Source organism: Sinohyriopsis cumingii, chromosome 16 (genome assembly GCF_028554795.1).
Source record: "Sinohyriopsis cumingii isolate HCF-2022 chromosome 16, ASM2855479v2, whole genome shotgun sequence".
Classification (NCBI taxonomy): domain Eukaryota; kingdom Metazoa; phylum Mollusca; class Bivalvia; order Unionida; family Unionidae; genus Sinohyriopsis; species Sinohyriopsis cumingii.
Genome location: NC_142976.1, coordinates 72,864,027 through 72,883,082, shown reverse-complemented (window position 1 = coordinate 72,883,082; position 19,056 = coordinate 72,864,027). Strand labels below are relative to the sequence as shown.

Genomic DNA, 19,056 nt, shown 5'->3' with positions numbered 1-19,056 from the left:
CATCGTAAGACTTCTTTGAGACTAGCTTCTACGACACGAGCTCGTATTTGTGGATTTTTTTCTCGACTGATGCCATACAAGGCACGAATCAATTTGACGGGAAGATGCGTCTGAAGGGACGTCATGTTGACGCTGTGTGAGACAGACGAAAAGGGTCTGAGGTTTTTATAGATTTTTTTTGTGGAGTGAAATTAAGTCGAGGACGGAGACGTGTACAGGACAGGCCCTCCGTCTTGGCACCAGTGGTGAAACAAGTGGGTACGAAATCGCAAATCCTCGGGAGTCGTAGGTTTCAAATCGACGAGTAAATAGGCGTGTGGAGTTTGAGTGGCATCGTCGTACGCCTGAGTCAGCCAAGGCGTTCCTAACTGTTTGGCTAAGACTTGCACTTGCGATTTATCTCGAGGGCTTTTAAACAAGACCACGTAATGCGCATTGAGACTGATGGTGCGATGGGCTTTACTTTGTTGAAACAAATTTTGGGTGATGTAAACGACACTGGCATTACGGTGATGCCCTTTGCGCGTGAACCACAGTTTAATTTCTTCTTCGTCTTCTCCTAACATGTCGTCAAAAATGACCAAATGGGTTAGACGGGAGTCATAGACGATGCCGTCGTCTTCTTTAGGAATGCCTTCCACAAACACGATGGAATCGCCTTGACTTTCTCGCAAGAGGCTGTACGCCGATTGCCACTCTTTGTAACACCACACGATCCGTTGAGGTGACCGATCGATTAAAATGATGTTTATGTTCGATCAAACGTTTGACGAATTCGGTTTTGCCTGAACCGCTAGGTCCAGCAATGAGCATGTTAAAGGGATGGCGAAGATACAAAGCCTCCCAACTGGCACGATCTAAGTGTTCGTCGACGACTTTGACAGTAGAGGAAGAGGGAGCAGAGACAGCAGAGGTAGCCATAGTGTGAGAAATGTCACTTGTGACACGAAAACAAACAAGACAAGAGTTTATATACTTTTTTCAGAACACGTTTATTGAATGTTTCAAACATGAATACGAAAGACAAAAATGCATAAAAGCCAAAGGCTTAAGTATAAGGATAAAAGGCACATGATAAACATTAACGTGGAATAAACACAAATGTCTGTACAACATGTTTTGGGTAATGTTCTAACCAGTTCTATAGTAGGGGGTAAGGTCACACAAGTGTCCTCCCGAAAGGGTCTTTCAGGCCTGTCCACGACAGTCCCGTCCTGGGTGACAGGTTCTTCTGGCACCGTCACTAACACAGGTTGAAAAGTCGCAAGGCTCACAATCGCATTCCACTTCAGAAGCCCCACACTTGAATTGTGCCTGTCTAAACTTGTTTTGTGTTTCTCTGAAAGTATTCATCTTGTTCGCTCGGTCTTGGTAGTCGCAATGAACTATCGATCTTGCCTAGGGTTTCTTTTTATATACAGACCAATACCGACGTGTCCATACGGTAAGGTGAAATGATTGGGAAGTCGCACTCGCTTCTGGTACACGATTTGATAGACTTTTTCCAAGGGTCGACTGACGATGTGGTGAGTGGGTAAACGTACAATTTTGTTCGGTTGATAGGTGGTCACTTTAAAGTTTGCATCCTCTCCCGATTGCAAGGCTTCTTTCAGTACCCCAAAGTTCACCACACGACTGGTACGATAATTCAGAGTCAATCCTTTCACTTTGCACGTCGTGTGCAATTCTCCTTGTGGGTCCCGGTATTCGTAGCCGTAATTTTTGGGACCACCACTGACGAAACTTAGAATCTTGTCGTCGGGATGTTCGTCTGTCCAGGCTCCTAAACGGTCTCCTTCGATGTCAGGGTGCGGTTGACTCGGGTGATCGATGTAAATGCAACTGTCCGTGTCAAAGTACAGGACACGTTCCCGTAACAGTTCTAAAGCTTCGTACAATTTTAAGCGAGCATGAGCTGTCACGTAAGCCGCAATGATGACATTTCCAAAGGGGTCGTCTTGTACAAAGTCCAGATCTTCTTCGTAATTGACCAAGATCAAATCCTCGCGAACGACGTCCACGTGTTTCATGTATTTGGTTTTGTCGTGAATCATCTGAAAGTAGCGGGAAGGTTCTGTCAAATATTCCGTCTTGGGTAAACACGGTCGTTGTGCCATTTTACCCCACAAGCAATTTAACATCACTTTGGCAAACGACCGCCTGCCTTCGTTTTTCTCGATGTGGTCTAAAGAGATGCCTTCTTGTTCATAGTATTTCTCTTTGAATGTCTTTTCGTCTTCGGAAGTGTGACACCAGGTCCTTCCTGGCTGGCTTCTTGCTTCAGTTTCAAAAAGGCATCCACGTAGTCGGCGAAAATGCCTTTCTGACTGGGGTCACCCTTGTGGTATTGTTGTGTCTTGGGAAAGTGGCAAATTTCGTACACTTCTAACAGTTGGTATCCCATGTCCAGAGCTTTGAACAATTCTACGCTGATCCAGGTTCCCGTCAAGGCACGTTCTTCCTGGGTGTGCTGACAAGGTTGGTCTTGGTTGCACGTTTCGGCACAAGTACGGCACAAGGGAAACATCAGTTTGCCTTGACAATGGTGAGGTAAGACGGGATGGTATAGGTTCGTGGGAGGCAAAACTTTACACTTGATCAAGCCTTCGTATTGTCGAATGTTTTTCAGGTCGATGTGTTCCGTGAACAATTGTGGGTGCCCTGCAGGAAAGGGACAATATTTGCACACGTAAGGATACAGCGAACACACGTCCAAGTATTTGATTTCTTCTCCTTTCTCTTCGTCGGCTTGGTACAGCAAACAGGTGGCATTGGTCCTTCCTCCGTACAAACTATCCCTCGGGTTTAGGGGGTCCATCAGCTTGTAACTTTCCACGGCACGTTTAAACTCGGGATCGGTTTTCATACGGTGATCGTACTCGTGTTCCCACATTTCCACCACTTGGCATCCTTGCTGTTCTAACTTTAGGCGTCGCTGACAAGTGTCCTCGTACAAGTCTTCCATGGTTCGTTGTAAAAACTGATTTTTAGTGCTACGATCAGGGTAACAGACGGGACATCCGTGAAATAAGCAACCGTTAAACTCGTACACGATCTTGGGGTTTTCTAAGTCCCAGCCATCGACCGAATACGTTCCGATGGTCTTTTCGCCTCCTCCGTTGCGGGCATGCTGAATCCATTTGTCTTCCTTGTCGCACAAGTAATGTAACCAACGTAGGGCTTTGACCGAGTATTGACGTTTGACATAGTGGGTCGTTTGAGGACTGATGACAGCCACGGTGTTTTCAGGCATGAATCGTTGTCGATACACTAAGGAACACGCTTTGGCAATGGTGCAAGCTTCTTTCAAAGGATCGACCCCTCCGTGTTCCATGAACAGTTCTCGAAATTTTCCACAGCAACGCCGTAAAATGTCCACGTCAGAACGACAATACTTTAGCATTTCTTCCTGAAAGTCGAAAGGGTCGGAGGCGTGAGCCTGGTACCAAGCGTAGAAAGCTTCTCGTTGTTCGGTACGCATGTTGTCGGGGTCGTAATAGTGAGCCTCAGGCAAATGGGGTAGAACGGCGTGTTGATTGGCTTCCGTATTGAAAAAGTGAGGAAAATAACCTTTAGCCATTTCTGTCATTCCAAACGTTTTAGGCATTCGACTCAAAGGCATTGCCAAGTAACTCATCGAATCTTTAAACTGCACTTGTCCCACTTGCATGAAAATGATTTTGGCTGCGTTCAAAGTCACTTTAGGACGTTCGGTGCCATGTTCCGTATAGTACCTCAAAAGAAACTGTCCATCGTATCAGGAGAAATTGTGAGCCATCACCGTGGCATGACGATGACAATCTCCGTAACGTTCGATGTCCTCTTGGCTCCACGTCTTGTCGATGGGATCTAAGACCCATTGGGCAAAATCGGCTAACGTGTTCGGTCCTCGAAAGATTTTTTCACGCCCTCCGGGAATCTTGCTGCAGTGAGGGCAATGACTGAAGATAGGTTCTTGAATGCACTTCTCGCACGCTCGATGAGCCACGCAGAAATTAGGAATGTGAATGCCAGTCTCTTGCATGCATTCGAAATCGAAAAAGATGAAATTGCCTTTCTTCTTGTGACCGTCCTCTTTCTCTGGTGGGGGTTGGTATTTTTGCACGTAGCATTGGTGTTCCAAGTCCACGATGTGGTGACAAATGTGACATTTTTTCTTTCCTGAACATACGTGTGCCTTGGTATTATTGGTACGTATGCCTTTTCGACACGTAGGGCACAATCTCAGCAGTTGGCAAGCACATTTCTGCTGTGAACCTTGCGTCTTCAGATGTTGTTGGTAACAGGCAGGGCTGACAAACGTGCGCAGACAAGCAGGACATTGTACTCTTTCTTGTCCTTCGCTCAGACAGGGTGGAGAGGCCAAACATCCTGGGCATTTCCATCCGCAATGTTTGTGTTGCTCTCGATTGTTATAGCCATAGTCACATTTCTCACAGTAATAACTGTATCCCAGGAATCCAGTGATAGTGGTAATGGTATCGAAATGGTCATCGTGATAATAGACATGAATGTATTTTCCGTCCTTAAAGTCTTTCCCTCGAAACAACAGAGGTCCGCGCATTTCTTGAGGGTGCACTTTCAAGGTGTAGAGTGGAGCTGGGACATCTTGCAATTTCTGCATCTCAGGAATGCCACAGGGTGTGTCTTTGGACAGTCCGGCTTGTTGTAACAGGAGTTCTGCTTCGTTTCGTTGTTTGGCTCGGTCGGATCGTTGAATAGTTTTCCAGGCTCTTTTCCATTCTACCGTGTCGTTCTTGTTGGCATAGGTTCGTCCCACCACGATGGCTCGGGCTAAACACATCTGGTCTTGAGAATTGTGAATTTGGACGAGACTCTTTTTGGTGTTGCGAAGGTCGTTCACCAATAACACCTTATTGCGTTGTCCGGTCCCTTGAGGAGGAGAGACGTGGGCCATTTTCAGTGTGGCTTTACCATCGGTGATGTCAAACTGGTCATTAGATTGTTGTACGTGTTGAATCTTGTCCATGACTTTGGAAGGGGTTAGTTCTGCGGGTCTGCTTAACTCGATCCAAACAGGGGATTTCAAGCTGTCGTGATCTATGGATAGTGTCAAGCGATCGTCTTCTTTGGGTTGACATTGTCGCTTGAGTGCGGTGAGCAAAGAATCTCACATCTCGGTGATAAACCCTTCTGCTTTCTCCAATGGTACGTCGGACTTGAAATCTTTAAACTTCACTGTGTAGGTGTAAGCCGTGGTTCTAAATTTTCTAGAGGAGCGCTTTTCCGTCTCTCGAATGGAATAGTACTTTTCAGGGTTGACTAAGAGTGGTGAACTTTGTTTAGAGGGTTCGGATTCTGGTTCACTCATGTCCTCTTCAAAATCACTGGCATGAATTTGTGCCAAGACTTCACCTCTGGTACGAGGCGATAGATCACGTTTCTGCCTCTTACTTTCTTCTTCTTCTTTCTTCTCGAATGAATAGGATCGTTTCATCTTGAGTGCAAAACGTCAAATGACTCAAGTTTAAACACCATAGACTAATTTATAGTCATGGCAAACCAGCGTATATAAAAAGGGTGTATGTCTTGTCCTTTCACTATTCATTTCACTCTCAAACCGAGCACAACGATGGAAGAGACTACCCAGATGGAACGTTTCATCAGAGCTTTGCGAGGGGTCATTAGAAAATTCTCTTCAGACCAGCCGACGGACTACTCTCCTTCCTTTCGAGATAAAAGTCAAGATACTTGCTATATCTGTCAGAAGAAAGGGCATTGGTCTTCAGAGTGTCCAGACCGTCAAAAAAGAACAAAAACAGGGGCGAGAAAAGACAAAAGTCAAGATACCTGTTATTATTGTCAAGAAAAAGGACATTGGTCTCCAGATTGCCCAAAAAAGAAACAAGAGGAGTCGGAAGAAAAGAGGGATTCTTCAGAAGAAGAGAGAGATTCTTCAGAGGAAGAAAACAGCCAGGTGAAGAAAAGAAGAAGGGAAGAAAGTGAGGAGGAAGAGGAGGAAAAGACTGTGACGGTGAAGAAATTGAAAAAAAAAGAGAGAGTAAAAAAAGAAACAGAAGAAGTGAATGTAATTTATAAAGTGTTCTGTTGTGAATTGTGAATTGGATTGTAACTATGGAGAAAAGAATACATTAATTATATAAGGTAAGTGTCTTTGAGTTTTGATTTTAAAATAAGAAGCTACACTCACGCACTCATACACAGACATGTACTATAAGGGTAAAATGTTTTTTTTTGTTGATTTTTGAGTTATTGGCAAATTGAAAGGCTATCTCTTTTCGAGAGAAGTGGGTGGCCCTGAAAAGGGCCTTTTTTGGTGTAGGGGTGAGTTTAAGCAATCAACTTTAGCTGTCTTAAGCCTTTGCCACGGCCGAGGCCTACTTCTGATGATGATGATTGGGTTGAAATCACTAAGGGTGGTACGATAGGCTTAGTCACAGGGTTGGCGTGTTTAGCTCGGGAAGGTCGTATTCTCTTCGGTCGTGATAAAGAAGTCTGATACATTTGTTTCAGACTTCTTAACTCCGCTAAAATGTCCAACAGTACCGTAGCCGTTTGATTTTCACCCTCTTGTTTCTTTGCTGATACTTCTTCTTGTTGTTGTTTTTTTCTTACCTCTTCTTGTTGCTGTTGCTGTTGCTGTAGGAGAAAAGCTTGTTCCGCTTCCTTTTGTCGTTGCATAAATTTCTCCAATTCTTCTTTCTGTCTCTGTCTAAAATTCTCCACTTGCGGTAATGAAGAATGAGACGAAGGTTCCGGAACAAATTCTTGCGAGGTAAGAAAATCCACAAAATCCCAATGTACCTCTTCTGAGTTCCCTTGGGCGGTCTCCACTGCTGGTGCACCCCAATGGATCGTTTTCTGAGTTTCCGTCATGTTGAATCACTATCGCATAGATTGACAGCACACAGGCGCTAGCGAATCTGTATAGACCACATGACGTCACAGACTGCTCTCTTCGGATTGGATGCGGACTGACTGAATTTTGTAACGCGTGTTCGGATTGGTGAATGAACTCAATCCGTTTCAATCCTTCCTCTACCTATAAATAAGTGCAGTTCACTGCGTTGATTCACCTGTTCTCGTCGCCTCACTATGTGGACCACAGTTGAATCATCCAGCCTTGTGTCTTCAATGATGTTTAGGACGGACATGCTCATGTATGTCCGGTCCAAGTGGACTGTTGTTGATAGGACAGATACTAGTCTATGGATGAGAAGAGTTTACATAGAAAGACAAGGATGCCTCAAGAGGGTACTTGTGTATTGACCTGCAGTTAGAAGGAGTTTAAGAAGAAGAAGATGTGACAGATGCCGTCTATGTTAATATTAATATTAACATAAATCCAAAGGCCCTTTTCAGGACCACCCACATTTCTCGAAAAGAGATAGCCTTTCGATCGCCTACCCCTTTATAAAAATTTAAAAAAAAAAAAATCCCATGTTCAATTCCCCTTGTCCCTAAAGTAGTTTTTTTTTCTAACATGTTCAATTCCCCTTTGTCCCTAGACAAACCCAAACTCTATTCCCATGTTCAATTCCACTTGTCCCTAGACAGACCCAAACTCTATTCCCCATGTTCAAGTGCCTTTGTCCCTAGAATCGATATTTTTTTTTTCCATTGTTCAAATGCCTTTGTCGCTAATCTCAATATTTCCTTTCTTTTCCTTTCTCCAATGTTAAATTCCATTGTCGCTAATCTTACCCATGGTTTTTTGCCCATGTTAAATTTCCATTGTCGCTAATATATATATATATATATTTGAAAGTTAAGGAGCAGAAAAAGATTGAAAATTCGTCGCATCAAACAACGAATGTATCCCATCCTGATTCGATTTTTTTGTATCTCCAAACCGTTAATTTTTAATCCTTTATATGTGTCATCTAACGCGCTAAAATTTTTCTGACGAAACACAATACTTATAAACACGTTTAATGTATACTTGATCACGTTAGAATCATATTTCGACATTTTAGACGCGTGTTCCAGCGGTCAGATGCAAATATAACGCGTTAGTTTATCCCTATTTTACATGACCGGTATTTGACAGACAACTGATTCCATAAGTATTAAGTGTGTGCATGCACCAAGTTTGGTGTTTGATAAAAATATGAATAATTGAAATGTCAACGGCTTTCTATTAGCAGTTCCATCACTCTAAGCACACACCCTTCCCGTATTATTTTAATCTTCTCGTGTGACGTAAAGAGAGAAAGGATTAGAATGGAAGCCAATGTCTTTGAATGTAAATTTCCTTCTAACAAACGAAAACTGTTTGATTTAGATATTTGATTTTGATGTTTGATTTTGTATTAAAAAATCAATTTGTCTATCTCTCGGATTCAAAATTTACTTTAGAATAAGAAAATGTTCAAGGAGGGCTTTTCTAATTTTACTCTATCTCATCCTTTTACCAAATCACGTCTTCACTTAAATTTGAAAGGATTTTCGGTGTTATCTTCAAAAGAGAAGAAATTTTGGAATTGTGTGTGTGTGTGTGTGTGTGTGTGTGTGTGTGTGCGTTTTCTTAGTTGAGAGACGTACTCTAGTAGTCTATTTAAAGGCGACGCTCTTACTTTGTGGACAGCTTCCGTTAAGTTTCCGTTTGGACTGGCACCTTCTTGCCCCGCCTAAACCACTCGTTGCATTATAATACATTATGATCTTGGATTAAGGTCGTATTCTCCCATTCGCGTATCACAACGGGTTAACAACTCCAGCACTGATAGATTATTAATTTTTTGTACAGGAGGGAAAGAGAGCCCCCTAACGTGCGGTTCACCACATACTGTGATTAAAAGATATGCGCCCCGCGTACTAATTAATTCCCTGAAGGGTGGATGTTCATCCCACCCAACTAACTGACCCTACTCGGAAGGCACCGCGTGCTCATTCGTGGGATACAAAATTAATTTAAATTACTTGTCCCGTTGAGAAATTGCCAACCACATGACGACATCCAGTCTAGCGTGCTTAAATGCTTTTTTGTGTATCTCACACTGAAGGAATAATTCATGTCTGGGCGAGACAAAGGAGGAAAAGGTCCAGTCGGAGGCCCTAAACGCGTGCGGAAACTTTTCAGAGACGCCAGGAACGCAATATTATGTCAAACTTAACCCAGTTTTATCTAATGCGGGCATTCCCTAAGAAGCAATATTGTGTGAACCACTTATTTAATTAGGACAATACAATAAGTTACAAATTTAATTCATCTAATTCAAGTTTGAATTTTGTGTACAAAGTGAGATTAATTTTCCACATTACATTACTTCACATTACTTCTGATAATGGTTAGATACGAAAGAAGAATGATGATGAAAACGTATTTTAAAATCCACTTCTGTCATATAAAAATACACGATATACATTATATCGCTCCGCGAATATAAATCTAAATTTTATATCAAAATATCTGCGCATCCTTTCAAATAAATTTGGTTTGAAAATAAGTTGTAACCTTATTACAAGCTCATTCATAATTATGACCTGGCTAATACATATTTTTAATAGTAGAAAATCCTGTTTTACTTTTGGGTGACACAAAGATATATTCATATATATTCATATATTCTTTTAGCGACAGCAGCTTGTGTGTCGATCAAAGGTCGTACTATATATATATATATATATATATATATATATATATATATATATATATATATATATATATATATATATATATATGTATATATATATATATATATATATAGAGAGAGAGAGAGAGAGAGACAGACAGACAGACAGAGAGAGAGAGAGAGAGACAGAGAGACAGAGACAGACAGACAGACAGAGACGGACAGAGACAGACAGAGAGAGAGAGAGAACCGCGTGAATTTTGTCCACGTTCTCGCAGCACACTTTACCAATTTTGCCGCGATCAATGTGACAATGAAAATTAACTAATGCGATAGGTACAGTCTTAATATCGCTAAACTGCAATTATTTAATATCCCTGCTTTGGGCCATGATTGCTTCTTAATTGAGATAACGGCCAGACAGATGAACAGGCAAGGCGAGTTAGGGTTAACGTAGCTGAAAAACGACAAAGTGGAGACAATCCAGTGACAATTTTTTTGCCATTGTTTGCCTTTTGAAATAATTGTCATGAGGTGAAATTTTTCAGGAATCGGTTTATTCAATAAAGGCTGAATAGAGAATTTCCTACCTCCAATGGGCGTGTATTAATAGCGGCGGTTGGATAAATTTAACCCAGACTGGCTAAGCTAAATAAGGGATGTGTGTTCCAGACGAAATTCAACGTTTTAAGTATTCTACCTCGAAAATTTAGCCAGTCCAAGCTTTTCTGTGGAAGGGGAAGATCTTGACTCCAAGGAAAAGGAGCAAGTATCTTTTCTCGTTAAAACTGTCTTAGAGACGGATGTCTGGAAGTTTGAGGGACACGGGACTTAAAGGTACATAGATTTGTCTACTTAGAAACTATCGGAAAGAACAAGGTAATTGTCTCAATCTCGTGCAATTATCGTGATATGAGTGTATCATTATTTGTTTGACTTTATTTGTTTTAAAGTCATATACCATTTTTCTATTGATGAGTTCAGAAGATAACTGTCTTGAATGTTATATGATTCCTATATGCTAAGAATCTCATGCATTATCTTTTGAGAGAACTTAGTGAATTTATCAATTTTAAATTATATGAATCAGGTAGGCTCATAATTGATATTACTATGTCTGGAAATGTTTTTCCAATTAATTGTTATGCAGCGTTTATTGTAGTTAAGACATGAAATTAATTTCGGTCATTCATTTTTATTATTAAGATATGAATTCTGTTAACCCAGAATAAATGACATTATTAGTAAGAGCGCTTGCCAGCCGACATTTAGTCCAGCTAGGGATGTATAGTCCACAGCAGGACATAGGAATCGTTTACTAAGAGTCTCGATTATGTCATAGTTTAATTAGAGGTACTGAATAGCCGTATGGAGAGACATTAGTCGTGTTGTACTAGGTTTGTTATCAGCTGTCAGGCTGCTAACAGATCTATATTAGTTTCTGTTAAATGACAATATGGCGTTATCTGACGTAACGAGAGAGTGGATAATGTTCAACCCCCGAAAAAAAACTGACAAATATTTAGGTTGTCTTTTGTTTATTTTAACATGGGAATATAGCTCGATGTATACACTCATACAGTGGGAGGATACAGCCAAATTTTGGTTAATGACCCGAAAACAGGCTGGAGAGAGAGAGAGACAGAGAGACAGAGAAAAAAAGTGATACGTCGACTCTATCTTTTCACCAACGTTGAATTTGGAAGGACCGGCAAGCAACCAGGTTATGCAGGCATGCTGGGCAATTGCTTTCGATCGTTCACTCGATTTCATTATGAAATTTATCTTAGTGATACAAATAGAACGGCAAATGACATTATATATATATATATATATATATATATATATATATATATATATATATATATATATATATATATATATATATATATGTATATTGTAATTTTTGATTAAGCTATTATATTTTTTATATAATTGATTAAGTTATTATATTATGTAAATGGAGGCTCGTGTTATTCTATTCTATATCACTGATCAGATCTCTGTTTATTACATCCATTACATACATACAGTGGAACCTTGTTAATCGGGACACGTTCGTTTTCAGTGTATATGCCCGGATTAACGAGCTTCCGGATTATTGAATCATGCACATTTATATTTTACGATGTCATCATACTGTTACAAGCCAAGGGTCCTTACTTGACCGAGGGGTTGTCAAACCCTGGCGCGATTCTCGCTAGAAGTCATAAGTTTACCCCAACTTTCCAAAGACTTCCAAAGAACTTCATTTGTAAATTAGAGAGCACGACGTGTCCATTCTATACCTAAATTTTACTCTAATTAATGCAAGACCAAGATAAAACAAACTGCCAAATATCTATCAACCGCACATCTGCATGGTTTGTCTTCATCACGTTTCCGTACCGCCAACCGTTCACGCCTTAGAAAATGTACGAGTATCCCCTAACTACGATGTCGTAGTCTCAACTTGATTTGTTGCTGTCCACGAGGTAGGAATAAGGGCACTAATATTAGTACTAGAGTATCCCCTAACACTGGAAACTATTTTAACTCCGCCACCTTAGGTCAGTCAATGTATGCTTTCCAGACACACTTCGCCATTATAACTGCACCATATTTGCCCTAATGGCGACATAAACGGTATCTGACAAGCCCCTTCTTATTTATTCCTACCGTAAATACTGCCACTGCAGTTACACCACCAATGTGTACCATTATATTTTAATATGGAATGTCTTACTCAGGGACAGACATTCATTCAGTTTTGTCCTGAATTTCACTACTAGTGAACCATGGTATCATGGAAACTCACTAACACTTCACTCCGTGACGTTTGCTCCTAGTAAATGGCTAATTATTTCGGCCTAAGGATATTTCCGTTGCGCCGAATTCCAATAATCACAAATAATCACACAAATCTAAGAATTCCTTAAAGCGGGGCGCTATAACCTAATGCGCTTACTCCATATTTATTACAATACCGTATACATGTACATGTACTACATATGTACATGTATTTGTTAGCTGTACATGTATTGTATATTTTTTCTTTCTTTCTTTCTTTTTATTATTGTCTCCGTAATAGGTTGACCATGGGTCGTGGAACCATCCCAGGCTCACCTTACAACTGATACAGCCTTGGGACAATACATATTGTGTAGGAGAAGAGGAAAAAAATGCACACACATGCAAACACACGTGCACATATTCATGCATTACACAATCTCTTATTTGACAATTATGCATATACAGCATCTAGGTGACACAATGTATACTATAACATGACGCTATTAAACACGTGCTTTAATTAAACACGTAATTCTAATTACTGTGGAATAATGGTTCCCACTATTACCACATCAACATCAATGCTTCTTTCTTTTCAGGTTGTATTGCAATATACGTTTCCAGATTATAATGATCTTTAATAGAAACTTTCAAACCATCCAATCTAGGTATATCCCCTTTAATTTTACATATATAGTTGTAGTATTTGGCTTAAAGAAAGCAAAAATAAGAAGTTTCTTCATATATTCCATCTCTATTGGTATCTCCTAATATAACAGTTTTTGCACTTGGCACGGCATCTTAATTCACGTTAATTTAAATCCAAAGGATCACTTCATTACACAGCTTGATTATCACAACACATTTCCATGTACTGCATATTCAGTAGAGATCCCTAATGACGTCATCAGCAGTCATATTTGGAATCGGTTCACAATTAATACTTCCAGTTCAGTACCCACGAATGTAGTTCTAGTCTATTTTTAGAACATTTTTTCCTCTCTCATTTTGGTGGTGATAGAAGAGTTTTATTTATGCATTTTTGGTAGGGATTTAAAGGTAACTGTTTATTCTTCATAATATGAGCTCAGGGTGTTGTTGTATGTGTGTATTTCGGCGACAGTGCACAGTGAGTAATAAGGCCTTGGTGATGCTCCGGAAGTGAAATGTGTGTTCTGTGTACATGGTGATGTGTTGACAGTTCAGCATCTAAAAAAAGAGCAGGTCAACCTTTGACGAGAACTTCACCGTGAAGTCATCTTTGAAGGTAGTTTAGATTAGCATATGATTTGTATTGATTGTCACACAGTGGAAAGGTCAGTACTGAGAAACCAATGTAGATAACATATAGTAAAATTAATTGTGTCCTATGTCCTGTCAGGGAAGCATTGATTCAACTTTAAATTGCTATAATATTTTTATTATTAATGATAGACACATGAGATTTTCACACCTTGTGTATATTGACTGTAGCAATCCGAAAATATAATTAAAATTTTAAAAAATTAATTAATTTTTTTTTAAAATTAATTTTAAAAAATTTAAAAATTAAAAAAAAAAAATTCCCTATAAATTCACAGAAATGGTATCTGTTGGAGATGACACTCATTATTATTAGCAGCAATGTATTCCTACACCATATTGAAGTTGCAATGGAGGATTTTTTTGAAAGCCTGTCAGCAAAAATTTCATTGAATTCTGTAATAGCACATAATAGTGTTTGTAAAATATGGACAGGAAATGTAACAGCCAATGGATTATATGGCCTATTGTCATATAAGGATCCCACAACAAACACGTGGAAGAAAAAACATGTTCACAGACTGGCACTGATGGTGAAGTTGAGAAGTCTGACTATACCAAAGGAGCTAGATGCATCCCATTTATGCCATAATAGTCTGTGTGTGAATGTGGATCATCTGGTTCTAGAGCATCATTCCATTAATAATAATAGACAGTATTGCAAAGGTTATGGTCATTGCATTGGCCATGGTGACTATCCTGACTGCATGTTAAAGTTGAAATTGTAATATGGAATAAATTCAGGTATCATGATATATCCTTTACACCCACCCACATCCATATCAATGTATGTCTGGCATGGATGGAAGGAAGGAAGGATGGATGGATGGATGGATGGATGTATGTATGTATGTGTTGAGTAACAAGGAGAAAGGAAAGAGTGTGGTCTTTATTTTAGTAGACCATGCTGGTATGACAGTGCTTTCTTAAATACATTCCTTCCTTCCTTCCTTCCTTCTTTCGTTCCTTTTATTCATTCATTCATTCATTCATTCATTCATTCAGCTAGTCTAGTAAGTCATGTCTTGTCATGTCATGTTATTTTAATTTTGATTTTTTTAATCTTTATTTATTTTGCTTTTTAATTTCTTTATTTGTGTCTTCATATTCAGAGAAAACTGTTTCGACCTCTCCATAGGTCTCATCAGGTGGTAGTAAGTAACACAACTGCACATAACATGCGCTGTGTTACCTACGGATTTCCCCACTACAGTTTTCCCTTCTGTACAATGTGTTATTCATGGTGTATTTGAGCGCTTTCATTTTGCACATGGAATTAACATAACTTTTTCTGTCTGCAGTGTCCATTGGCTCCTGCTAAACCTTTGCATAGGAGTGATCGCCCTTGGTATCTAGCAGTCCTTTGCAGTAGTCAGACTTCCTATTGCCTTGCTGTGTCCTGTACCTCAGATGGGCCTGTATCATATTTCCTCGTCTTGTTAGAATACGTTTCCTGGTTTTGGGATGCTTTTGATACAACTGCTGGTAAGTGCAGTCTTTATCCATTGTCTCCAGTGATCTCAGAGTCCTTGTTGAAAGTTTACCTCCCAAGTGTGTCACTTTTTTTTTCAGTGATGATCCCAGGCTGTTATTGAGTCTGTGTATTGTTGAATGCACTCTTGCCTCAAAGTTTCTGGAATAGTTCACATTCTTAGGTAATGAAACACTGATTGATCTGTTCACTGCCTCACATTTCTGTGTGTTTGTGTTCAGTCGCAATCTTTCTACAACATCACAGGAGAGTTTCATTTTCAGAACTTCTAGCAGGATGTTCTTATCATTTTCTGTCATGTTGAGATGAGTCATTTGATGAGGGCCCAGGTATGCTGATCGCATCCACCAGCTGTTAGTACTTCCTCCCCCACAGACCTTTGAATAATGCCGGCATTTGGAGCAGTCCCCTGAATAACAGCGCAGAGTGGCATCCAATACTTGGGGAAGTTGACATTTAATTTTTTTAACATCACCACTATTGTCCTCCATCATTTGTTTGAAGATTAAACCGCAACGTGCTTTAATGTCTTGGCTGAAAATTTTCTGTTTGAGCCTTTTTCCTTCTCTTGTTCTTATTCCTGGAAACATGTTTTCACTAAATATTGCAGAATTACACCGTTTGAACTGTAAACGACCCAAATGGATGGGATCCGACAGTCTTTCTACTTTCCACATTGGATGCAGAATGGTATAAGCATTTTGGAAGCCAGCAGCAGCCTGTGCATCTCCATCTGTTGTTGCATGTCTGATGAGAATCTCTTGCAGAACAAATTTTTGTCCCATTTCTCTTGCCATTTCATACTCTGAATGTGGTGCAACTGGTGACAGATTTGCTGTGCAGTCAACATGGCCTCCTGGACATTTCACATCAAAACCTTTTCCCTTCAGCCATGCTCCAGTCCAACACAGCTTGTTTTCTATTGTAGTTCCCACAATGTATTGCTTCTCTGTAACAGTTTCGCAGGCAATTCCAACAGCTTGTGATGAACTTTGACCAGGTTTCTTTTCATGTCCAAAGCTAATGGCATTGTATCTCGCATCAAAAGCAACATTTATTTGCTCAGGATGCTGAACACCACGCATAACATTAACTTGTCTGACTAGTTTCAGCTTCTCTGTCATGTCCATTTCATTCAGCTCCACAGTTGCTTTGCCTACAAGGTTGGAGGCCCTTTGCATAGATGTTCTGCTAGGTGGCGGAATGTCAGTGGCTGCAAGCAAGTATCTAGCCCTGGTGTTGCCCATTGGTGTATCTTGTAATCCAGCTTGAAACATCATATTTACAGCAGCAGGATTTGGCCCAGGTTTATTTGTTTTTATCTCATCATACAACTTATACTCTGGTGACTTAAAGCTGCAGTTTTTACACATCATAGTATGCTTCCAAGCAAGTCCCCATTTTATTTCATTAGCAATTTGGAACTCTGGTCTACCACATATGTTGACTTGATTGCCATGGCGATGAATGATATCATTCCACATTTCAACATTTTTTTTCATACAGATCATACGTGTCCCATCATGCTCATTCAAATTTGTCTCTTTCAGGTCCAGTTTTGCTTTGGATGATGGTTGTAGAATGTTTGCAGTCCCAGGTGTGCCATTACAGTCTGGTGCCTGAACTGACTTGAGACCCCCATTTGTCGGCTTTGTCACAGCTGTGAGAGAGAACTTGTCTGCATCCATTCTTCTTGTCACTGGAACAGATGCAGCACTGGAACTTGGTAGAGTATTATCAGTCAGATATGTGACTCCTTTGTTATGTGGAATATATCCAGGTTTAAAAAAAGTTGTCTTCCTCTTCTTGTACCCTTTCATGGTTTCATTTACGATAACTGCATGTAAAATACAAGAATCATCCTCTCTCTCTCACTTATATAGTTAGGAGAAGGCATGCTAGCTTGGTTTCAGAGAACTTCACCAACTCTTCAATACTACTGGAAGCCTGACATCTGAAGACTCCTCCCCTTCATGGGTGGAAATGATGTCATGTACTTGGTTAGACCTAGCTTGCGTATTTAGATGCTACCAGATTTCAGGTGTTACCTTTCATTGACAAGCTTTGGTTTAATTGCTTCACACCTGATAAGGAAAACCATTGATGTTTATGACAAAGGATTGGAGAGACTTTGCCATAGAACAAAATTTGTCAACTTCAGGTTTTAAAATTTCATTAAAATTTAAGTTAAATTTAAATTTTCATATCAAAATATGTATGATTTTTTAAAATTGAATTTTCTAAGAAAGTTAAACAGTCTAGTTTAATTTCTAGTAATTTCCAGATTGGTGTTAGAACTAAAAACTAATTACAGTTTATTTGAAGTGTTTATCTTGATTAGCAAAATCACAATTAAACTTTAAGTTTTGTGCATTTTTGAAATTCGGCCATTTGGAATTGAGTTGTGTCTGTGTTACAGTGGTGTCAGCTAAAAGCCTGTATCTGTCCTATTCATGGATGAAAGTCCTTAAAACTTTGCAGCAGCATTTAAGAGACATTGATTTGATCATGGATGGAAGTTTTATCCATGGAGGTGAAATTGTCTAACCCTGTCAGGAATCGGTTCACAATTAATACTTCCAGTTCAGTACCCACGAATGTAGTTCTAGTCTATTTTTAGAACATTTTTTCCTCTCTCATTTTGGTGGTGATAGAAGAGTTTTATTTATGCATTTTTGGTAGGGATTTAAAGGTAACTGTTTATTCTTCATAATATGAGCTCAGGGTGTTGTTGTATGTGTGTATTTCGGCGACAGTGCACAGTGAGTAATAAGGCCTTGGTGATGCTCCGGAAGTGAAATGTGTGTTCTGTGTACATGGTGATGTGTTGACAGTTCAGCATCTAAAAAAAGAGCAGGTCAACCTTTGACGAGAACTTCACCGTGAAGTCATCTTTGAAGGTAGTTTAGATTAGCATATGATTTGTATTGATTGTCACACAGTGGAAAGGTCAGTACTGAGAAACCAATGTAGATAACATATAGTAAAATTAATTGTGTCCTATGTCCATTTATGGTATGCTGGCAGATTAACCATAGAATTTATATCGTAATTGGAAGTTGAAATAAATTAACTGAATCTCGAGATACTGTTAAAAAACAGACATACATAAACATAACGCAAATCGGCTTTCTGTTAGTATCTATATCTGCAATTTATAGCATTAACCACGCGACTGGGATTTTCTTGTCTTGGTGGAAACACCGACATAGATTATTTTTCTCCCCCAATTTTTTCCAACTAAATTAAAACAACCCTGTACCCTTGCAATTTAGTTAGCAGTTCAAAACACAGTATTCATCAGGTAATATTATTGCTTCTCACTCTCTTCAAAGGTCATCAGGTTTTGCACTCTTTGATTAAAATCTGAATAATTGTCGAAGTGAATCTAACTATATATGCCGCTCTTAGAAAAGGAAAACAAAACCCAGAAAAGAGTAATAATTGTTTTATGTTGGGAAGTATTGCGCACTCAGCGTCTCGAGCCACATGATTTTGTTTTTCCAATACGGCGCATTAAGACGAATGTGCTAATGAGGGCAATGGAGTGACCTGTCGACCCTAAGTACACAAGTTCTACGCATGCGAAAATAGAAACATAACATTATTTGTTACTATTACTGTATTATCACATTTAGTTGATAGATGTCATATGAAATTGATAATAAATAAATAATATCTTTATACAATTAAGTTTTAACTTTCATCAGTTCTAATTTGGAAAACTTTTTATGGAAGGCAACTGTACGATATTGTGCAGTACAATATGTCCACTGGGTAGATTTCTAACGAAGTGTGTTGTGACATCAGGAAAGTTTTAATTTATGACTCTCTTGGAAACTTATATTTTCTGTTCCGCAAGTATGGCAAGTGTTGCTATTACTAGTACAATGATAAGCTACATGGAAATATTTTTGTGGAATATCATGTGGA

General features: G+C 39.5%; 1 protein-coding gene across 1 annotated transcript in view; it reads left to right on the top strand.

The window, feature by feature from the left end:
• Nucleotides 1–16,843, top strand: part of LOC149780774 (uncharacterized) — a 30,251-nt gene extending 13,408 nt beyond the window's left edge. Inside the window, exons 2-3 of the mRNA XM_089936229.1 lie at nt 14,933–15,116; nt 16,674–16,843. Of these exons, the coding sequence (XP_089792355.1) occupies nt 14,933–15,116; nt 16,674–16,756 (267 nt within the window). The 3' untranslated portion in view covers nt 16,757–16,843. The remainder of the gene's footprint in view (nt 1–14,932; nt 15,117–16,673) is intronic.
• Nucleotides 16,844–19,056: the final 2,213 nt, after the last annotated feature.